This window comes from Bubalus kerabau, chromosome 3 (genome assembly GCF_029407905.1).
Source record: "Bubalus kerabau isolate K-KA32 ecotype Philippines breed swamp buffalo chromosome 3, PCC_UOA_SB_1v2, whole genome shotgun sequence".
Taxonomy (NCBI): Eukaryota; Metazoa; Chordata; class Mammalia; order Artiodactyla; family Bovidae; genus Bubalus; species Bubalus kerabau.
This window is the reverse complement of record NC_073626.1, coordinates 22,920,282-22,939,022: the sequence shown is the minus strand read 5'-3', so window position 1 is coordinate 22,939,022 and position 18,741 is coordinate 22,920,282. Positions and strand designations below refer to the sequence as shown.

The 18,741-nt window shown below is 36.1% G+C and overlaps 2 protein-coding genes across 2 annotated transcripts; both read left to right on the top strand.

Moving 5' to 3' along the window:
• The first annotated feature begins 11,027 nt into the window (after positions 1–11,027).
• On the top strand, positions 11,028–11,969 carry LOC129647488 (putative olfactory receptor 2B3). Its single transcript, XM_055574570.1, has one exon. The coding sequence runs from the start codon at positions 11,028–11,030 to the stop codon at positions 11,967–11,969; it is 942 nt and encodes a 313-aa protein (XP_055430545.1).
• A 1,245-nt stretch (positions 11,970–13,214) lies between these two features.
• LOC129647174 (olfactory receptor 2W1-like) lies at positions 13,215–18,312 on the top strand. The gene is made up of 2 exons (XM_055574376.1): positions 13,215–13,307; positions 17,347–18,312. The coding sequence occupies exons 1-2, from the start codon at positions 13,215–13,217 to the stop codon at positions 18,310–18,312; spliced, it is 1,059 nt and encodes a 352-aa protein (XP_055430351.1).
• The last annotated feature ends 429 nt before the right edge of the window (positions 18,313–18,741 follow it).

The following is an 18,741-nucleotide window of genomic DNA, read 5'->3' as shown; positions in this document are numbered from 1 at the left end:
TTCAATCATCTTAGGTGTGCTTGTACATTCTCTCTAATATTAAGAAAAACGTATTTCATTTTTGCTACTTAATACAAAAAGGCTCAGTATTTGATGGAATCCAGTGGATTTGGAGGCAGCACATGCCACACGGGATATTCTGCTATAAGCTATCAGGTGACTGAGAAGGCTATAAGTTATAAATGGAGCTAAGAGCAAGAGAGAAATTTCTAGCAGGTAGAAGCAGTGGTGAAAGCTATCATGTTGCTTGAAACATGTAACAAAATATATTTGTGGTGCTAGTAGTATCTGTAATAGGTAAGCACTTTTCATATGGCATCTCTGAAAGCCAAAAAAAAAATGAGTGGCATACAGACTTTTAGAGTCTTGGACCAGGGAAATGCCTCACACAAGAGAAAATTAGATGTATTAGGTTGGTGTAAAAGTAATTGCTGTTTTGCATTGTTGAACTCTGTTGTTTGATATTGAAATACATTCTTAAATAAATGTGGTTATGTTATACATCATTTTAATTGGCATTTCTCACTTTATGATTTTTGCTAATGACATTTCTTGCTATTTACTTTATATTTATTTTACACTGTAGAAATGATGTTAGACAAAAAGCAAATTTGAGCAATTCATTTTATTCAAGTTCAAAATGGGTTGTAAGTGGCGGAGACAACTCACAACACCAACCCATTTGGCCCAGGAACTTCTAAAAAACGTACAGTGCAGTGCTGGTTCAAGAAGTTTTGCAAAGGAGACGAGAGCTTTGGGGATGAGGAGCAAAGTGACTGGCCATCAGAAGTTGACAGCAACCAATTAAGAGCAATCATCAAAGCTGATCCTCTTACAACTACATGAAAAGCTGCTCAAGAACTCAATGTCGACCATTCTGTGGTCATTTGGCATTTGAAGAAAATTGGAAATGTGAAAAAGCTCGATAAGTGGGTGCGTCATGAGCTGACTGCAAATCAAAAAAAAAAAAAAAACATCGTTTTGAAGTGTCATCTTCTCTTATTCTACACAACAACATACTGTTTCTCAATCAGATTGTGATATGCAACAAAAAATGGATTTTATATGACAATGGACGATGACCAGCTGTTGGTTGTACTGAGAAGAAGCTCCAAAGCACTTCCCAAAGCCAAATTTGCATCACACACACACACACACACAAAGGCCATGATCACTGTTTGGTGGTCTGCTGCTGGTCTAATCCACTGCTATAGCTTTCTGAATCCCAGTGAAACTATTACATCTGAGAAACATGCTCAGCAAATTGATGAGAGGCACCAAAAACTGTAATGCCTGCAGCCAGCATTGATCAACAAAAGAGGCCCAATTCTTCTCCAAGACAATGTCTGATTGCATGTCACACAACCAAGATTCATTTTGATATTTGGCAAATCTAATACAGTTATGTAAAGTTTAAAAATAAAATAAAATTTAAAAAAAAAAAAAAAAAAAGTTGAAGGAATTGGGCTACAAAGTTTTGCCTCATTTGCCATAACCACCTGACCTCTCGCCAATCGACTAACACTTCCTCAAGATTTTGACAACCTTTTGCAAGGAAACCACTGTCACAACCATCAGGAGACAGAAAATGATTTCCAAGAGTACACTGAAACCTGAAACACAGATTTTTATGCTACAGAAATAAACAGACTTGGACTTCCTGATAGCTCAGTTGGTAAAGAATCTGCCTGCAATGCAGGACACCTGTTTGATTCTTGGGTTGGGAAAATCCACTGGAGACAGGATAGGCTACCCATTCCAGTATTGTTGGGCTTCCCTTGGGTTCAGCTGGTAAAGAATCCGCCTGCAATGCAGGAGACCTGGGTTCAATCCCTCGGTTGGAAAGATCCCCTGGAGAAGGGAAAGGCTACTCACTCCAGTATTCTGGCCTGGAGAATTCCAGGGACTGGGTCGCAAAGAGTCGAACACGACTGAGCTACTTTCACTTTCACTAAACAGACTTATTTCTCGTTGGCAAGAATGCGTTGATTGTAATGGCTCCTATTTTGATTAATGAAGATATGTTTAAGCCTGGTTATAATGCTTTAAAAATATTTACATTCCGAAACCGTAATTGCTTTTGCACTAACCTAATACTTTCAAACTCCAGTACTCTGGCCACCTAATGCGAAGAGTTGACTCATTGGAAAAGACTCTGATGCTGGGAGGGATTGGGGGCAGAGGGAAAAGGGGACAACAGAGGATGAGATGGCTGGATGGCACCACAGACTCGATGGACGTGAGTTTGAGTAAACTCCGGGAATTGGTGTTGGACGGGGAGGCCTGGCGTGCTGCGATTCATTGGGTCGCAAAGAGTCAGACACGACTTCACGACTGAAATGAACTGAACTGAACTGAACTGTACTGGATACTTTCAAAGCTCCTATTCTGATGTAGTATAGACATCAAGTGATTATGCAACTGGGGCTTCCTATTAAGTTTGATATTGTCAGATCCACCATTGCATAAGGTTGGATTCATGCAGTAAAAGTTCAACATACAACTGGAAATCAAACATTTGGATCTGACCAGAGCATGTCCAGAGGACATAAATTACATGAACTAATAGCACAGATACTTATCACCTACCTCTGTTATCAGTGCTGCACTCTTAAACTATACTTATGGCCTCATGAGGATCCCCAAATGACCAGATATTGGAGCAAAAAAAAAATTCAGGACTTATGGCACAATTGCATTCATCTCACACTCTGGCAAAGTAATGCTCAAAATTCTCCAAGCCAACTTTCAACAGTATATGAACCATGAACTTCCAGATGTTCATGCTGGATTTAGAAAAGTTTGATTTAGGACAACAAATTGCCAACATCCATTGGATCATCAAAAAAGCAAGAGAGTTCCAGAATAATATTTTTTCTGCTTTATTGACTATGCCAAAGCCTTTGAATGTGTCGATCACAACAAACCATGGAAAATTCTTAAAGAGATGGGAATACCAGACCACCTGACCTGCCTCCTGAGAATACTGTATGCAGGTCAAGAAGCAACAGTTAGAACCAGACATAGAACAATGGGCTGGTTCCAAATTGGGAAAGGAGTATAACAGACTGTATATTGTCACCCTATTTATTTAATTTATATGCAGAATACATCATGCAAACTGCTGGGCTGGATAAATCACAAGCCAGAATCATAACTGCTGGGACAAATAGTAATAATCACAGATATGAAGATGATACCACCCTTATGGCAGAAAGTGAAGAGGAACTAAAGAGCCTCTTGTTGAAAATGAAAGAGAAGCGTGAAAAAGCTGGTTTAAAACTCAACATTGAGAAAACAAAGACTGTGACATCCAGTCCCATTACTTCATGGCAAATAGATGGGGAAACAATGGAAACAGTGAGAGACTTATTTTCTTGGGCTCCAAAATCACTGCAGATGGTGACTGCAGCCATGAAATTAAAAGACGCTTGCTCCTTGAAAGAAAATCTATGACAGAGCTAGACAACATATTAAGAAGCAGAGACATTACTTTGCCAACAGAGGTCTGTCTAATCAAAGCATTGGTTTTTCCAGTAGTCTTGTATGGATGTGAGAGTTGGACTGTAAAGAAAGCTGAGCACAGAATTGGTGCTTTTGAACTGTGGTGTTGGAGAAGACTCTTGAGAGTCCCTGGGACTGCAAGAATATCAAAGCAGTCAATCCTAAAGGAAATTCATTGGAATATTCATTGGAAGGACTGATGCTGAAGCTGAAACTCCAATATTTTGGCCACCTGATGCGAAGAACTGACTCTTTGGTAAAGACCCTGATGATGGGAAAGGGCAGGAGGAGAAGGGGACGATAGAGGATGAGATGGTTGGATGGCATCATTGATTCACTGGACATGAGTTTGACCAAGCTCTGGGAGTTGGTGAAGTACAGTGAAGCCTGGCGTGCTGCAGTCCATGGGGTCACAAAGAGTCAGACACAACTGAGAGACTGAACTGAACAATAGGGACAAGTGTTAAGAAGTGTAATAATTTAGAAAATGATTATATTCTACACAGATGATTTTATAATTTATAAAAAATGCCTTATACAAAAGAGAAACAATTGAAAACAAATACATCAAACTACTAGCATAAGATGTTCTTTAATATTATATCTATGCTTATTCTCAGTTCATTTTCATCATACCATCTTAGGTGAGCACATATCAAGTTATAAATCAACTTATTTTCAAAAACTGTTGCTGTTCCAATTCCATACATTTCTACTACAGTTGACCCTTGAACAATGCAAGAGTTAGGAGTGCTGACTCCACACTCAGTCAAAAATCCATGACTTTTAACTTGCCTAACTTAAGTGCTACTAGCCTATTGTTGACTTATTGATAATACAAACAGTTTATTAACACCTGTTATATGTATTCTATAATGTATTCTTTATGACAGAGGAAGCTAGAGAAAAGAAAATGATAAAAGAAAAAGCATAAGGAAGAGAAAATACATTTACAGTATGTACTGTATCTATCGATACCATAAGTTTACATCCTCTGTTTACAAGATGAATCATCTATCAGCACCTGCATTAATATTGCCTTATATGATACAAAACACTGTATACATGTATTACTAGAAATCAAAAAATAAAAAAACAATTCAAAAAATAAATTCATATTTATTTAAAGGTATGATTTATAAATTGATAAAAAAGGAGCTAGATAATTACTTTATGTTTTATAAATAAATAAATAACATATAATTGCTTCACAGTAGCCTACCTTATACACTAATAAGTGAATCATTATAAAATGTTTATGGTATATGTTATACAGTCATAGTCATAATACAGCATTGAGAATACTGTTGTTTTTTTTAAAAAACTACTTACCTGTGATGATAAGCTGAAACATAGTTTCTTTAACTGTGAAAGAGAGAAAAAAGTATACTGTATGATAATGTAATTCTTTGAAAGCAAAGTTACAAGCAATAAAAAAACTAAATTATTAATTTTTTATTAAGTATCACTCATGCCTATATGAGGATATGCTATCCTCTTCCACACAAATCTTACACATGATGCTCTATACATATATTTTTATATATTTATTGAAAAAAATATGTGTAAAAGTGGATTTTGCAGCTCATGCCCATGTTCTTCACAGAGCTAGAACAAATAATTTCACAATTTGTATGGAAATACAAAAAACCTCGAATAGCCAAAGCGATCTTGAGAAAGAAGAATGGAACTGGAGGAATCAACCTGCCTGACTTCAGGCTCTACTACAAAGCCACAGTTATCAAGACAGTATGGTACTGGCACAAAGACAGAAATATAGATGAATGGAACAAAATAGAAAGCCCAGAGATAAATCCACGCACATATGGACACCTTATCTTTGACAAAGGAGGCAAGAACATACAATGAATTAAAGACAATCTCTTTAACAAGTGGTTCTGGGAAATCTGGTCAACCATTTGTAAAAGAATGAAACTAGAACACTTTCTAACACCATACACAAAAATAAACTCAAAATGGATTAAAGATCTCAACGTAAGACCAGAAACTATAAAACTCCTAGAGGAGAACACAGGCAAAACACTCTCCGACATACATCACAGCAGGATCCTCTATGACCCACCTCCCAGAATATTGGAAATAAAAGCAAAAATAAACAAATGGGACCTAATTAACCTTAAAAGCTTCTGCACATCAAAGGAAACTATTAGCAAGGTGAAAAGACAGCCTTCAGAATGGGAGAAAATAATAGCAAATGAAGCAACTGACAAACAACTAATCTCAAAAATATACAAGCAACTCCTACAGCTCAACTCCAGGAAAATAAATGACCCAATCAAAAAATGGGTCAAAGAACTAAATAGACATTTCTCCAAAGAAGACATACAGATGGCTAACAAACACATGAAAAGATGCTCCACATCACTCATTATCAGAGAAATGCAAATCAAAACCACTATGAGGTACCATTTCACACCAGTCAGAATGGCTGCGATCCAAAAGTCTACAAGTAATAAATGCTGGAGAGGGTGTGGAGAAAAGGGAACCCTCTTACACTGTTGGTGGGAATGCAAACTAGTACAGCCACTATGGAGAACAGTGTGGAGATTCCTTAAAAAACTGGAAATAGAACTGCCTTATGATCCAGCAATCCCACTGCTGGGCATACACACTGAGGAAACCAGAAGGGAAAGAGACACGTGTACCCCAATGTTCATCGCAGCACTGTTTATAATAGCCAGGACATGGAAGCAACCTAGATGTCCATCAGCAGATGAATGGATAAGAAAGCAGTGGTACATATACACAATGGAGTATTACTCAGCCATTAAAAAGAATACATTTGAATCAGTTCTAAGGAGGTGGATGAAACTGGAGCCTATTATACAGAGTGAAGTAAGCCAGAAAGAAAAACACCAATACAGTATACTAACGCATATATATGGAATTTAGAAAGATGGTAACAATAACCCTGTATAGGAGACAGCAAAAGAGACACTGATGTATAGAACAGTCTTATGGACTCTGTGGGAGAGGGAGAGGGTGGGAAGATTTGGGAGAATGGCATTGAAACATGTAAAATATCATGTATGAAACAAGTTGCCAGTCCAGGTTCGATGCACGATACTGGATGCTTGGGGCTGGTGCACTGGGACGACCCAGAGGGATGGTGTGGGGAGGGAGGAGGGTGGAGGATTCAGGATGGGGAACACATGTATACCTATGGCGGATTCATTTTGATATTTGGCAAAACTAATACAATTATATAAAGTTTAAAAATAAAATAAAATTTAAAAAAAAAGAAAAAATATGTGTAAAAGTGGATTTTGCAGCTCATGCCCATGTTGTTGGAGAGTCAGCTGTAATTCTGCTCCAGTGAATTCATGCTAATCCTAAATTTATGTGTTAATTTTTATGTTGGAACTTTGTATGATATAGTTTTTTTAACGTGGAGCTCTCTAGCAGGTTTCAACCAAACACATTCATCACAAAACCAATAACAATAGAAATACTATTATCCCATGTACACCATCTGTGGTCTCAGTATTTGACCCTGAGACTATTTAAAAGAATGGATTAAAAGTTCATGTAGTCTTGTATTTTTCTGATTAAACAATCCCAAGCTTATTTTTCATGAGTACTATTATGCTTCATGATTGGTATTTTCAATCTAGTTTTTAATATGTGTGAACCACCTATGGGCCAGTATTATGCTACCCGTACAGGTGAGAATAGAGTTCACATAGTTTCACTCTGGACACAATGACCAATTAAACCTGAGGGACTCTGGAATCCCTAGGGCTAAAAGAGCACAGAGCTTAGTATGAATGGTAAGCCCTTCAGTTAAAGGCTAAACTCTCTCTCCATGACTCTGTCAGTGTTGCTGGTATTTATAAAATCAGCTTCTCATTTTATTAGGAATTTGGTGAGAAGAGCCAGGCTCAATCAAAAACACCTAAATGACTGAAGACTCTATATCTAATATAATTTTACCTCAACATGTGAACTTTTCTCATATGTTTTTGAAGCAGTCCAATTATGTGTTAATTACATTCTCAGTCTGTGGGCAAAATATAGCTGAATAAGAAATTCACAAGAGGTGAAATGTCAGAAAGTCACTGCATTTTTCATCTTGTCTTTAGACTAAACTTCCTTCAAAACATGGAACAAAGAATGGGGTAGACATCTTTTCAACACAAGAAAAAAAGAAAAGGTGAGTGATGTCTACTGAAGAGAATTATGTTACTGCCATTGAGTGGGAAAGATCTCTCAAGATCATTTCATATACTTCCCTGCCTTTAGGTTGCTTCACATTAAATGACCAGAGTTCAATTTGCTTCCTGGGAATCTTGAAATAAAGGTTAAATATTTTCAGTGGCTTCAAAAATACTTGCTATCATTTCACTCCTTTGAATGAATGTTTGCCCATTATATGGTCATACAAAAAAAAAAAAGAGTCAGCAGGATTTTTAAGCCAAAAAAATAAATAAAATTAGGAGTATTTCAGGATTCTTTTAATTAGTAGAGTATATAGAAATGGGAGAAGTGTTATGATAACAGTGGGATGAAAATATCCTTTTCAAAGGGCAAGTTCATCTTTCTGATAATGTAAAAAGGGAACTAAAGAAGGAGCTGACATTAGTGTCATACAAAATGTGGGGAAGAGTACCGAGTACAAGATGTGAAAAAGAGAAATAGGAAAAAAAGCAGCTGATGAGTAAAGCATTTTTATCTCTCATGCCCAAAGGCAACTCAATGCCTCCTACTAAACGTTGACTTGACTATCATTTAAATGGAAACGATGTTCTCATTATTACACTAGAAACAGAGAAAAAATGACTTGTACATTTAATCATTTCATACTGTAATACTATAAAATTATAATAAGTTTTGGTTCCACCAATAGTAATTTGGTTGTCTGTTTTTTCATACACATGAAAAGTGGAGATAATGATATATTATTTCTATTAAAACTTACTGATAATGATTAATGCTCTTGATGCTATTAGTGATAATAGTTCACATTCACTAAATGCTTACTATGTTCCAGAGCTGTCCTAAGTTCAGATGTGTAGGCATTGCTGTGTTAGATATACAATAACCCTCATTATCAATATAGAATCTTTGAATTTTGACCACAAGGATATGCACCAATTTGCCCAGAACCATATTCAGACAGTAAAGAATCTGCCTGCAATGCCAGAGACCTGGGTTTGATCCCTGAGTTGGGAAGATGCCCTGGAGAAGGGAATGGCTACCCACTCCAGTATTCTTGCCTGGAGAATCCCATGGACAGAGGAGCCTGGTAGGCTACAGTCCATGGGGTCACAAAGAGTGGGACTCAACTGAACAACTAACACTTTCACTTTCGCTTACACAGATCAGATATAAAATGTTGGGAGATTCTAGCTACAGAGGCAATGTTCTGAAAAGCTAACTTTTAAGGTGATTTTTTTTAAAACATTACCTAGTGAGTAGACGTAGTATTTCCCTGTTTGATTTTTATTTATTGGTGAAAAAGTTGCACATCTTTTCTAATTTCACCTTTGCGTCATATTTTTTCTTCTCCAACATGTTTATTTATATCCATTGCTCTTTTTTACTAGAGTTTTAGTCTTTTCTCATAATTATTAGGTACCATTTTTGCCGTAAACACTGCACATTTTTCATCTTGCATTTATCCTTTATCACTGCATGAACTTATTCATGTGAAAATTTAAATGTACATACAAATAAGTCAAGTCTTACATCCTTTTCTATTTTTCAACTGAAAGTGTATTATTGGTATTTACTAAGTAACAATGTATCTGCAGCTAAAAAGCCAAAATTAAAACTACATCTAATGGAAAGAACTACAGATCTTAGCACCATTTCTATTCATTCTTATGTAGGCATCCCATGCTAAAGTTATCGTTTATATATCAGTGTTACTAACTTGGGGGGGAAGTATTCCATTCTGGTATAAAATATGTCAATTCTTCTTATTTTATCTTCTTTTTTTAATTATTTTATTGAAGTATGATTAATTTTTAACGTGTTAATTTATGTGGTACAGCAAAGAGATTTAATTATATATATACATATATATTCTTTTTTTATTTTATTTTTTAACTTAACAATAATGTATTGGTTTTGCCATATATCAAAATGAATCTGCCACAGGTATACATGTGTTCCCCATCCTGAACCCTCCTCCCTCCTCCCTCTCCATACTATCCCTCTGGGTCGTCCCAGTGCACCAGCCCTAAGCATCCAGTATAGTGCATTGAACCTGGACTGGCAACTCGTTTCATATATGATATTATATATGTTTCAATGCCATTCTCCCAAATCATCCCACCCTCTCCCTCTCCCACAGAGTCCAAAAGACTGTTCTATACATCAGTGTCTCTTTTGCTGTCTCATATACAGGGTTATTGTTACCTTAAGTCAATCTAGCAGCACTATCTATTTTTATGCTTGTAAATTCAAATGGGATAGGTCTAACCAATGACAATTTAAACTCACAAAGTAGGCTGAAGGACTTTAGGTGCCCTTGGGTTATATAACTAAATAACTGATAACTTCCACAGACTGAAGAAAATCAACTTTCTTTGAGTTTTCATTCCTTGATTCCATTGACTACCACTGTTGTGGCTTCCTTTTGTGCTTTCTCTATATTTAGGTGGAATTAAGGTATATATAAAAAAGAGAATGGCCTTTAAATCCTGGTTTTGAGTCTTGGCTTCAAGATTACAGAGTGTGCAAATTATTTATTCTCAATGAGTCACAGTAGCAGTAAAAGGTAGGTCATATCTATTATTAGGGTTTGGGTGAGAATTAGAATTCTTTCGGTCTCTAACCAATGCCTATCACATGGTAGCAAGTCAACAATTAGCTTATGCATTTTACAATTTTCATCAAGGTATTTGAAGATGCCGGGAGATGTCAACTCTGAATATCATTATAAATCACAAGTTAACCATAATTTTTTTTTTTTACCATGAATCAAAGCATCTCATACTCATGATAGCTCTTTGTGGGAATAGATGTTGATATATGTCATTTAAGAGAGGCAGCTCAAAATATACCAAGAAATTACTACTAAAACAAGTATAATTTCTTTAGATCAAGTTCAGATTTACATGATACTCTTATAACCTCTATATTACTCAGCATTTTGAGCTTGAATTAAAAATTATTCAATTAAAACAGCTTTTATTCTTAAAATACTTATTAAGGTAAGTTAGAAGTTAAGAAAAGGAAGAAGAATTGAATGAATATTCATGAGCACATGTAACTGTCCATGTTTTACAATACAAGTTCATATTGTTGGCATTTAAATGTGATGATTTGCTTCATAAAGTCAAACATAAATATAAAAATAGAAGACTTGTTTTCTAACCATATGATACACATATTATATTTCACAGGATACTATTTAATTGACTATATATTTGGCATTGAATGATTCACTATAATTATCCTAAATTCAGTCCTGTTACAATAAGAGTAGTCAATAATGATCTATTGACCACTTTCCTATTTTATATTTTTTAGGAATGAAAAATAAGTGCATCATCATGAATTGGGCAAATGAGAGCTCCCTGAAAGAATTTGTACTACTTGGCTTTTCAGACAAGCCCTGGCTGCAAAAGCCCCTTTTTGTGTTACTATTAATATCATACACAACCACCATCTTTGGCAATGTGTCCATCATGATGGTGTGCATTCTGGATCTCAAGCTTCACACCCCCATGTATTTCTTTCTTACTAATCTGTCCATCTTAGATCTCTGTTACACCACAAGCACAGTCCCTCATATATTGACGAATATTTCTCACAACAAGAAAACCATCAGCTATGCTGGCTGTGTGGCCCAGCTCATCACCTTCCTGGCCCTGGGTGCTACTGAGTGTCTCCTCCTTGCTGTTATGTCCTTTGACAGGTATGTGGCAATTTGCAGACCCCTCCACTATGTTGTCATCATGAACCCTTGGTTCTGCTTGAGGATGATAGCTTTCTCCTGGTTCACTGGCTTCAGCAACTCAGTGCTGCAGTCCTCCTTGACCCTTAACATGCCACGGTGTGGTCATCAAGAAGTGGACCACTTTTTCTGTGAGGTTCCTGCCCTTCTCAAGTTGTCCTGTGCTGACACAAAGCCTATTGTTGCTGAGCTTTTTTTCTTCAGTGTGTTAATTCTGCTAATTCCAGTGACGTTGATCCTCATCTCCTATGGCTTCATAGCTCAAGCAGTATTGAGAATCAAATCAGCAGAAGGACGACGGAAAGCTTTTGGGACGTGTGGGTCTCACATGGTTGTAGTCTCTCTCTTTTTTGGAACAAGCATATACATGTATCTACAACCGCCTTCTTCCACCTCTAAGGACTGGGGGAAAATCGTTTCCCTCTTCTATGGGATATTCACACCCATGTTGAACCCCCTCATCTATAGCCTTAGAAATAAAGATATGAAGGAGGCCTTTAAGAGGCTGATGCTATTAACATTTTACTATAAGAAGTAAGAAGTGTTCCATCATGATGAGAATCTTCAAGTCTCATTTTCTCTTGAAAATAGTAATAATGTTTAAACTGATTTTCTATTTTTCAGGATCTTACTAGTTTATGGAATTAGGCCAACAGTTAGAAAAGTCTTCCTTGCTTCAGGAAGTAATGCTTGGACCATAAATATATTTTTCTAAATTAAAAATTCCTTTGCTTTCTATAAGGTTCCTCAGTGTACTTTGTTTTCGAGGCCAAGTCATGCTAATCCCCTCCTGTCAATGCCTGACTATTCAGAACACTTGGATGGTTTACCTTCCCACTTATATACTATATGTTAGAGAACTATCTTGTCTATCACCTTGGTTAGGGATTTCCACGTCTTTCTGACTAAATAACCAGCAGTCATAAGCAAGAAATTTTCCCATTGCGCACAAGTTCTCATATGCACTCTTCAGAAATGTTCCAAGCATGTAGTCTGTCTCAAATCTAGTAATAGCTGGCTTTAAACCAGCTAAGTGTGTGCGTCTCATCCTAGAAACTAGACACATCGGTTGAACTTTTAAATATTTCTTTTTCACTGTGCTGGGTCTTCGTTGCTACACACAGGCGTTCTCTAGTTGCAGCGAGCAGTGCCTACACTGCCGTTGCGATGAGAGGGCTTCTCACTGCAGTGGCTTCTCTGTTGTGGAGCACAAGTTTTGGGCACATGGGCTTCAGTAGTTGTGGCACACAGGCTTAGTTGCTCTGTGGCATATGGGATCTTCCCGGGTCAGGGATCAAACCAGTGTCCCTTGCATTGTGAGGTGGGCACTGAGCCATCAAGGAAGCCCTCAGTTGAATTTTATTTCCAACCCTCTTTTTAATTCATTCCTTTATTTCTAATGAATTGCATTTTTTTCCTTTCTTCCTTCATTCCCCAAATTCTTATTTGTCCCAAGCTCTGCACCAAGCACACAGATCTCCCCTAAATTACGATGCTATTTATAAAAATGTTAACAGGAATTTTTTCTAATATTGATCTGAATTAATTCATTCTTTATTTGGGTAGTCACTCAATAAGTATTTATTGATCACTAGGTAGCACTAGACCAGAGAGAAAACAATCAGAGTTCTTCTACTAAAAATATTCTATTTTGTAGAGGAAATGACTCTGAAACTCAGATGCTTAAATGATTACTTGCAGTTAGTAATGTAAGGGCATAGATGGGACAACATTTTAGGCAACAGAGAATAGGTTACAAAACACATACAAAAAGAGGCTGGAGATGATAACTGAAAAGATTGGACTTTATCCAGTTATGAAAGCAGAATACTTAGAGCACGAAGGTAGCAGCAGCACAAACTATCTAAAAACACAAGTACAGACTACGGCAGAATATATAATAAGCATGTGTTTACTAAATGTGACATTTCAAATAAATGGGAAAGGGGAAAAGTTTAAATATATGGAGTTTAAAATATTTATTTAGCACAAAAAGAAAGCAATAAGCATTTCAAGACACTGTAAATGAATGAATACAATTATATCTCGGTATAGGTGCCTCTTAAAAAATTTCCCAACCATTTTGTACCACTGCCATCTCTTTTTGAATATATGATAGACATTTCCAACTCAACACAATCAAAAGCTCAACACCTGCTCTCTCCACCACAAAGCCTTCTTCTAAAGCTCACTATTTTAGTAAATGGATTCACTTGTTGTGAATTTGCAAATCAGAAATCATTTGCCATATCTTAAGACATCCCCTGCATAATTTTCCATATCAAAACCATTACCAAGATAAATCAGTCATTCCTCCTTTGTACCTCCCACCCCTCCATTCCTTTCCATCTTCACAGTCCTGGTTACATCCTCTTTTATCTAGACCTACCTTATTACCCAGTCTATCTTTATGCACTCCTGCCAACTCTGCAACACATTTTAGGAAATACAGCCAGGGTAATCCTTTCAAAGCACATATGATCATTCCACTCTTCCTACTTGCACTAGAGATATTCCGTGGGTTTACATTGCTCATGAGTTAAACATAAATGTTTATTTTCCAGCCATAGAGCCTTCTGTCTTGCACTGAGTTTTTTTCCTTAAAGCACAGAATATTTGAGCATTCTTATCCTGCCATGCCTGGCATGCTGCAGACCATGGGGTGGCAAAGAGTTGGACACAACTGAGCAACTGAACTACAACAAATCCTTCCCCCTAAAATACTCTTCCCACCCATCTGTATCTAATTACTAATTGCTCAGACCTCATCATTTATCAGATGATCTTTTTGTGGTCTCCTTATTTTAGTCAAATACCCACAAATTTACTTGCTCACCATGTACCTCTCATTTGTGGCATTTATCCTTCTAAGTGATCATTTGATAATTACTTTTACCTACTACTAGACTGTAACAAAGAGCATAGTTTGGTTTTCCTCACCAAGACCCTCACAAAACTTAATTTTAGAGACAAAAATTAAAATATCAGTTGTCAAATCTATGGATAACTTTAGCTAATATCCAAATTTTCATTTATTCTTTTAAAACAAATTTCAGAGATATAAAACTCTCTGAGGTGAGGAAAGTGGTCCTATGAAATTCAACAGTGGGATATAAACTTAAATTCTCAAAGGCTAAAGAAATTGAATTTCTCTGTAGAAAATGAAAACCTAGTGATTGTCACATATAGTTATTAGTGCTCTTTTCTCTTTTAAAAATTACATAAATGCATTACCTCTATTTTGGGAAAAACAAACAGTTTTATGGAAGAGAATTCATCCTTAAATTTACGATATTTAACTTCATCATTGTTGGCATATTAGTTTATCCTCTAGGAATAATGGTTATGGTTTCTTTTTACATGCATTATATCTTACTAGTATACCTAGATTCTTTTTATTAAAAGAAAGTTTCTTTAAATTTTGTAGTACTTTACAGTTTTCAAAAGTTTCACAAATACATCATTCCATCAAATCCCATAAAAACCCTTTTTATCCCTATGCCTATGTTGCACTTTCCACTTTCCTCTCCTCACTGATAACTACTAGTTTGCTCTCTGTATCTGTGAGTCTGCTTCTTTTTTGCTACAGTCACTAGTTTTCGTGTTTTTTAGGTCCCTCACATAAGTGATATCATACAATATTTGCCTTTCGTTATCTGACCTATTTCATATTGAATAATGCCCTCCAAGTCCATCCATATTGCTAGAGATGGCAAATTTTAATTCTTTTTGCTATATCTCCTCAAGCAAGGAAAACGAAGGCAAAATTTTTAAGAGGGAACAACATCAAAGAAAAAAATCCTTTCCACAACAAAGGAAACTATCAACAAAACAAAAAGACTGCCTACTGAATGGGAGCAAATATTTGCAAACAACATATGTGACAAGAAGTTAATATTCAAAATATACAAAGAAAGCATAACTCAAAAAATCTGATTAAAAAAATGGGCAGAGAACTTAATAGACATTTTCCAAAAAACTCCATACAGATGACTTACGCCCACTTAGAACCACTAGTCATCAGATAGAGGCAAATCAAACCACAATGAGATATCTCCTCACACCTATCAGAATGGCTATTATCAAATGGACAACAAATAATAAATGTTAGTGAGGATGTGGAAAAAAGGGAACCCTCATGCACTCTTGGTGGAAATGTATATTGGCTTAGCCACAGTGGAAAACATATGGAAGTTCTTCAGAAACTTAAATTAAAATAAAAAATTCTACAGCAAAACATTGTCTCAGAAAACAAATAGAACTACCATATAATCCAGAAATTCCACTCCTGGGTATTTATCCAAAGGAAAAAAAATCACTAATTCAAAAAGATATATGTAAAACTGATTCACTTTGCTGTACAGTAGAAACTAACACAACATTGGAAATCCAATAAAAGTTAATTTAAAAATTAAAAACTAAAGAAGTACCTCCAACAACTCCACCCCCCAAAAAAGATATATCTACCCTTATGTTCATTTGCAGATTAATTTACATTAGCCCAGAAATGGAATCAACCTACATGCCCATCAGTAGATGGATAGATAAACAAGATGTGGAATATATATACAATGGACTATCACTTAGACAAAGAATGAAATCTTGCCATTTGTGACAACACAGATGGGTCTAGAGGGTATTATGAGAAGTGAAACCAGTCAGGTAGAGAAAGACACTGTGATTTCACTGACATGTGAAATCTAAAAATAGTACAAATGTACAGACATGACTGAACAGAAACAAAGTCCTAGATACAGAGAACAAATAGGTAGTTGCCAGATGGGAGGGGGTGGGAGGGAGGAAAAAGTAGCTGAGGGAAATTAAGGCACAAATTTACAGTTATAAAATAAATGCATCATGGGTATAAAACGTACAGTGTGAAGCCTATAGTCAATAGCTATGTAATAGCTTCATATGATGATAGATGGTAACTAGATTTACTGTGGTGATCATTTTGAAATGTATAAAAATATGCTGTGCACCAGGAATTCATTCAGTGTTGTAGTTCAATTATACTTCAACAACTAACTCATAGAAAGAGATCAGATTTGTTGTTATTAGGGGCAGGGTATGGGGTAGGAGAGAATTGAATAAAATTCTCAATGTGTACACATTTCCAAGTATAAGATAAATAAGTTATAAGGATGTAATGCACAACAGGATTAATATAATCAATATTGCTGTATGTTATATATTAAAGTAGTTTAGAGAGTAAATCCTCAGAGTTCCCAGGACAAGGAAAAATATTTTTAATTTCTTTTAATTTGTATCTTTGTGAGATAATGAATGTACACTAAATTTACTGTGGTCATCATTTCATGATATATCATTATCCTGTACAAGTTAAACTTATACAATGCTCTATGTCAATTATATCTCAAAAAAACTGACAAAAATTAGAATATAGATGTTAAAATCAGACAGAATCAGAAGTTATTGTTTTATTTAATATTAATGACTTTGTTTCTTAATGGAATCTATATAAAAAGAACTATATTTTAAAAGATAAAACAAAGTTACTGATTTAAACTCTTCATCTTCTAGCATGCACTGCTATGCTATACTATGGGCACACAGAAAATTCTTCCAGTGAAGAATCACATTAAATGACATTAAACTGAGCAAAGTTCTTTTATACACTCCAGTCATTGATGTAGAGTTCTAGGTTTTATCAATTTCTCCATTATAATATACATTTGGACATTTCATTTGACATTCAAAAATGTATATAATGATCTATCACTTAACTATCATACCTTAAATTTTATTTTACTTGTACCATTGAAAAAATATATTTATGTGTTTGATAATAAAACTGTTATCTATATCATTCATATAATCCTGATTTGAATCTGATAGTGAAGTTTTTCAATATACCCATATGATTTCTACTATATTGATTATTCTACTTTCAGAATTGCTATCAAGAAAAAAGAAAAAGAATAATCAATGACAGCTACTTTGGTGGATTTACACTCCTTGGATTCACGGGGCAGCCTCAGATGGAGATGATTATTTCTTGGGTTGTATTTTTCTTCTACATCATTGCCCTGATTGGAAATGTGGCCATCATCCTGCTATCTTTTCTCGATGACCATCTCCAAACTCTCATGTACTACTTCCTTAGAAGTTTGGCCACTTTGGATCTCTGTTATACCACAAACATAGTCCCTAAGATGTTGGTCAATATCTGGGGCAAAGACAAGAGAATTACCTTTGGTGGCTGTGCTTTCCAACATTTCACTGGTATGATTCTCTGCTCAGTTGAATGTATCCTTCTGGCTGTGATGTCTTATGACAGGTTCAGTGCTGTCTGCAAGCCTCTGCAGTATATGACCATAATGAACTCCCAACTTTGCCAGGGCCTTGTAGGCACTGCCTGGGTAGTTGGTGTTATTAATTGCATGATACTTTCCCCCTATGCCATGAGTCTTCCCCAATGTGGAAATCACCACCTGCATCACTTCTTTTGTGAAATGTCTGCAATGATCAAGATTGCATGTGTGGACACGACAGCCATGGAGGTAACCACATTTGCCATGTGCCTGATTATAGTTCTTACTCCTCTTCTTCTCATTCTGGTTTCTTATGGCTTCATTGCTGTAGCTGTGCTCGAGATCAAATCTGCAACGGGAAGGCAAAAAGCATTTGGGACCTGTTCCTCCCATCTCATTGTGGTATCCATCTTCTATGGAACTGTTATCTATATGTACATCCAGCCAGGAAACAGTCCAAATCAAAATAAGGGTAAACTTCTCAGTACCTTTCATTCCATTGTTACTCCCAGCGTGAACCCACTGATCTATACTCTAAGGAATAAGGAGTTCAGGGGGACCATGAAGAGACTGATTGGGAAAAAGAAAGTTCTGTGGAAACAATAGGATGCTGATTCTTCCTCCCAGAAATTTCTATTATGGAAATGTGTCCTTTACAACCTTTATATGTAGACAATTTATGTTGTGTAAATACACAAAAATTATTATCAAATCGAATGCATTAATGAATAACTAATGTATGATGACACATGTACAAAAAACAAATTTGAAATAAGTTTTAAACTGAGGCACCAACACTGTGGCGTTGGAGAAGACTCTTCAGAGTCCCCTGGACAGCAACGAGATCTAACCAGTCTGTCTTAAAGGACAGCAGTCCTGAATGTTCATTGGAAGGACTGATGTTGAAGCTGAAAATTCAATACTTTGGCCACCTGATGTGAAGAACTGACTCATTTGAAAAGACCCTGATGCTGGAAAGATTGAAGGTGGGAGGAGAAGGAGACGACAGAGGAAGAGATGGTTGGATAGCATCAC

What these genes read in the sequence shown, in the direction of transcription:
- LOC129647488 (XM_055574570.1), top strand. Translation starts at nt 11,028, where the DNA reads ATGAATTGGGCAAATGAGAGCTCCCTGAAAGAATTTGTACTACTTGGC.
- LOC129647174 (XM_055574376.1), top strand. Translation starts at nt 13,215, where the DNA reads ATGATAACTGAAAAGATTGGACTTTATCCAGTTATGAAAGCAGAATAC. An exon ending in CAAACTATCTAAAAACACAA is followed by an intron (nt 13,308 to 17,346) that starts GTACAGACTACG and finishes TTCTACTTTCAG; the next exon opens with AATTGCTATCAAGAAAAAAG.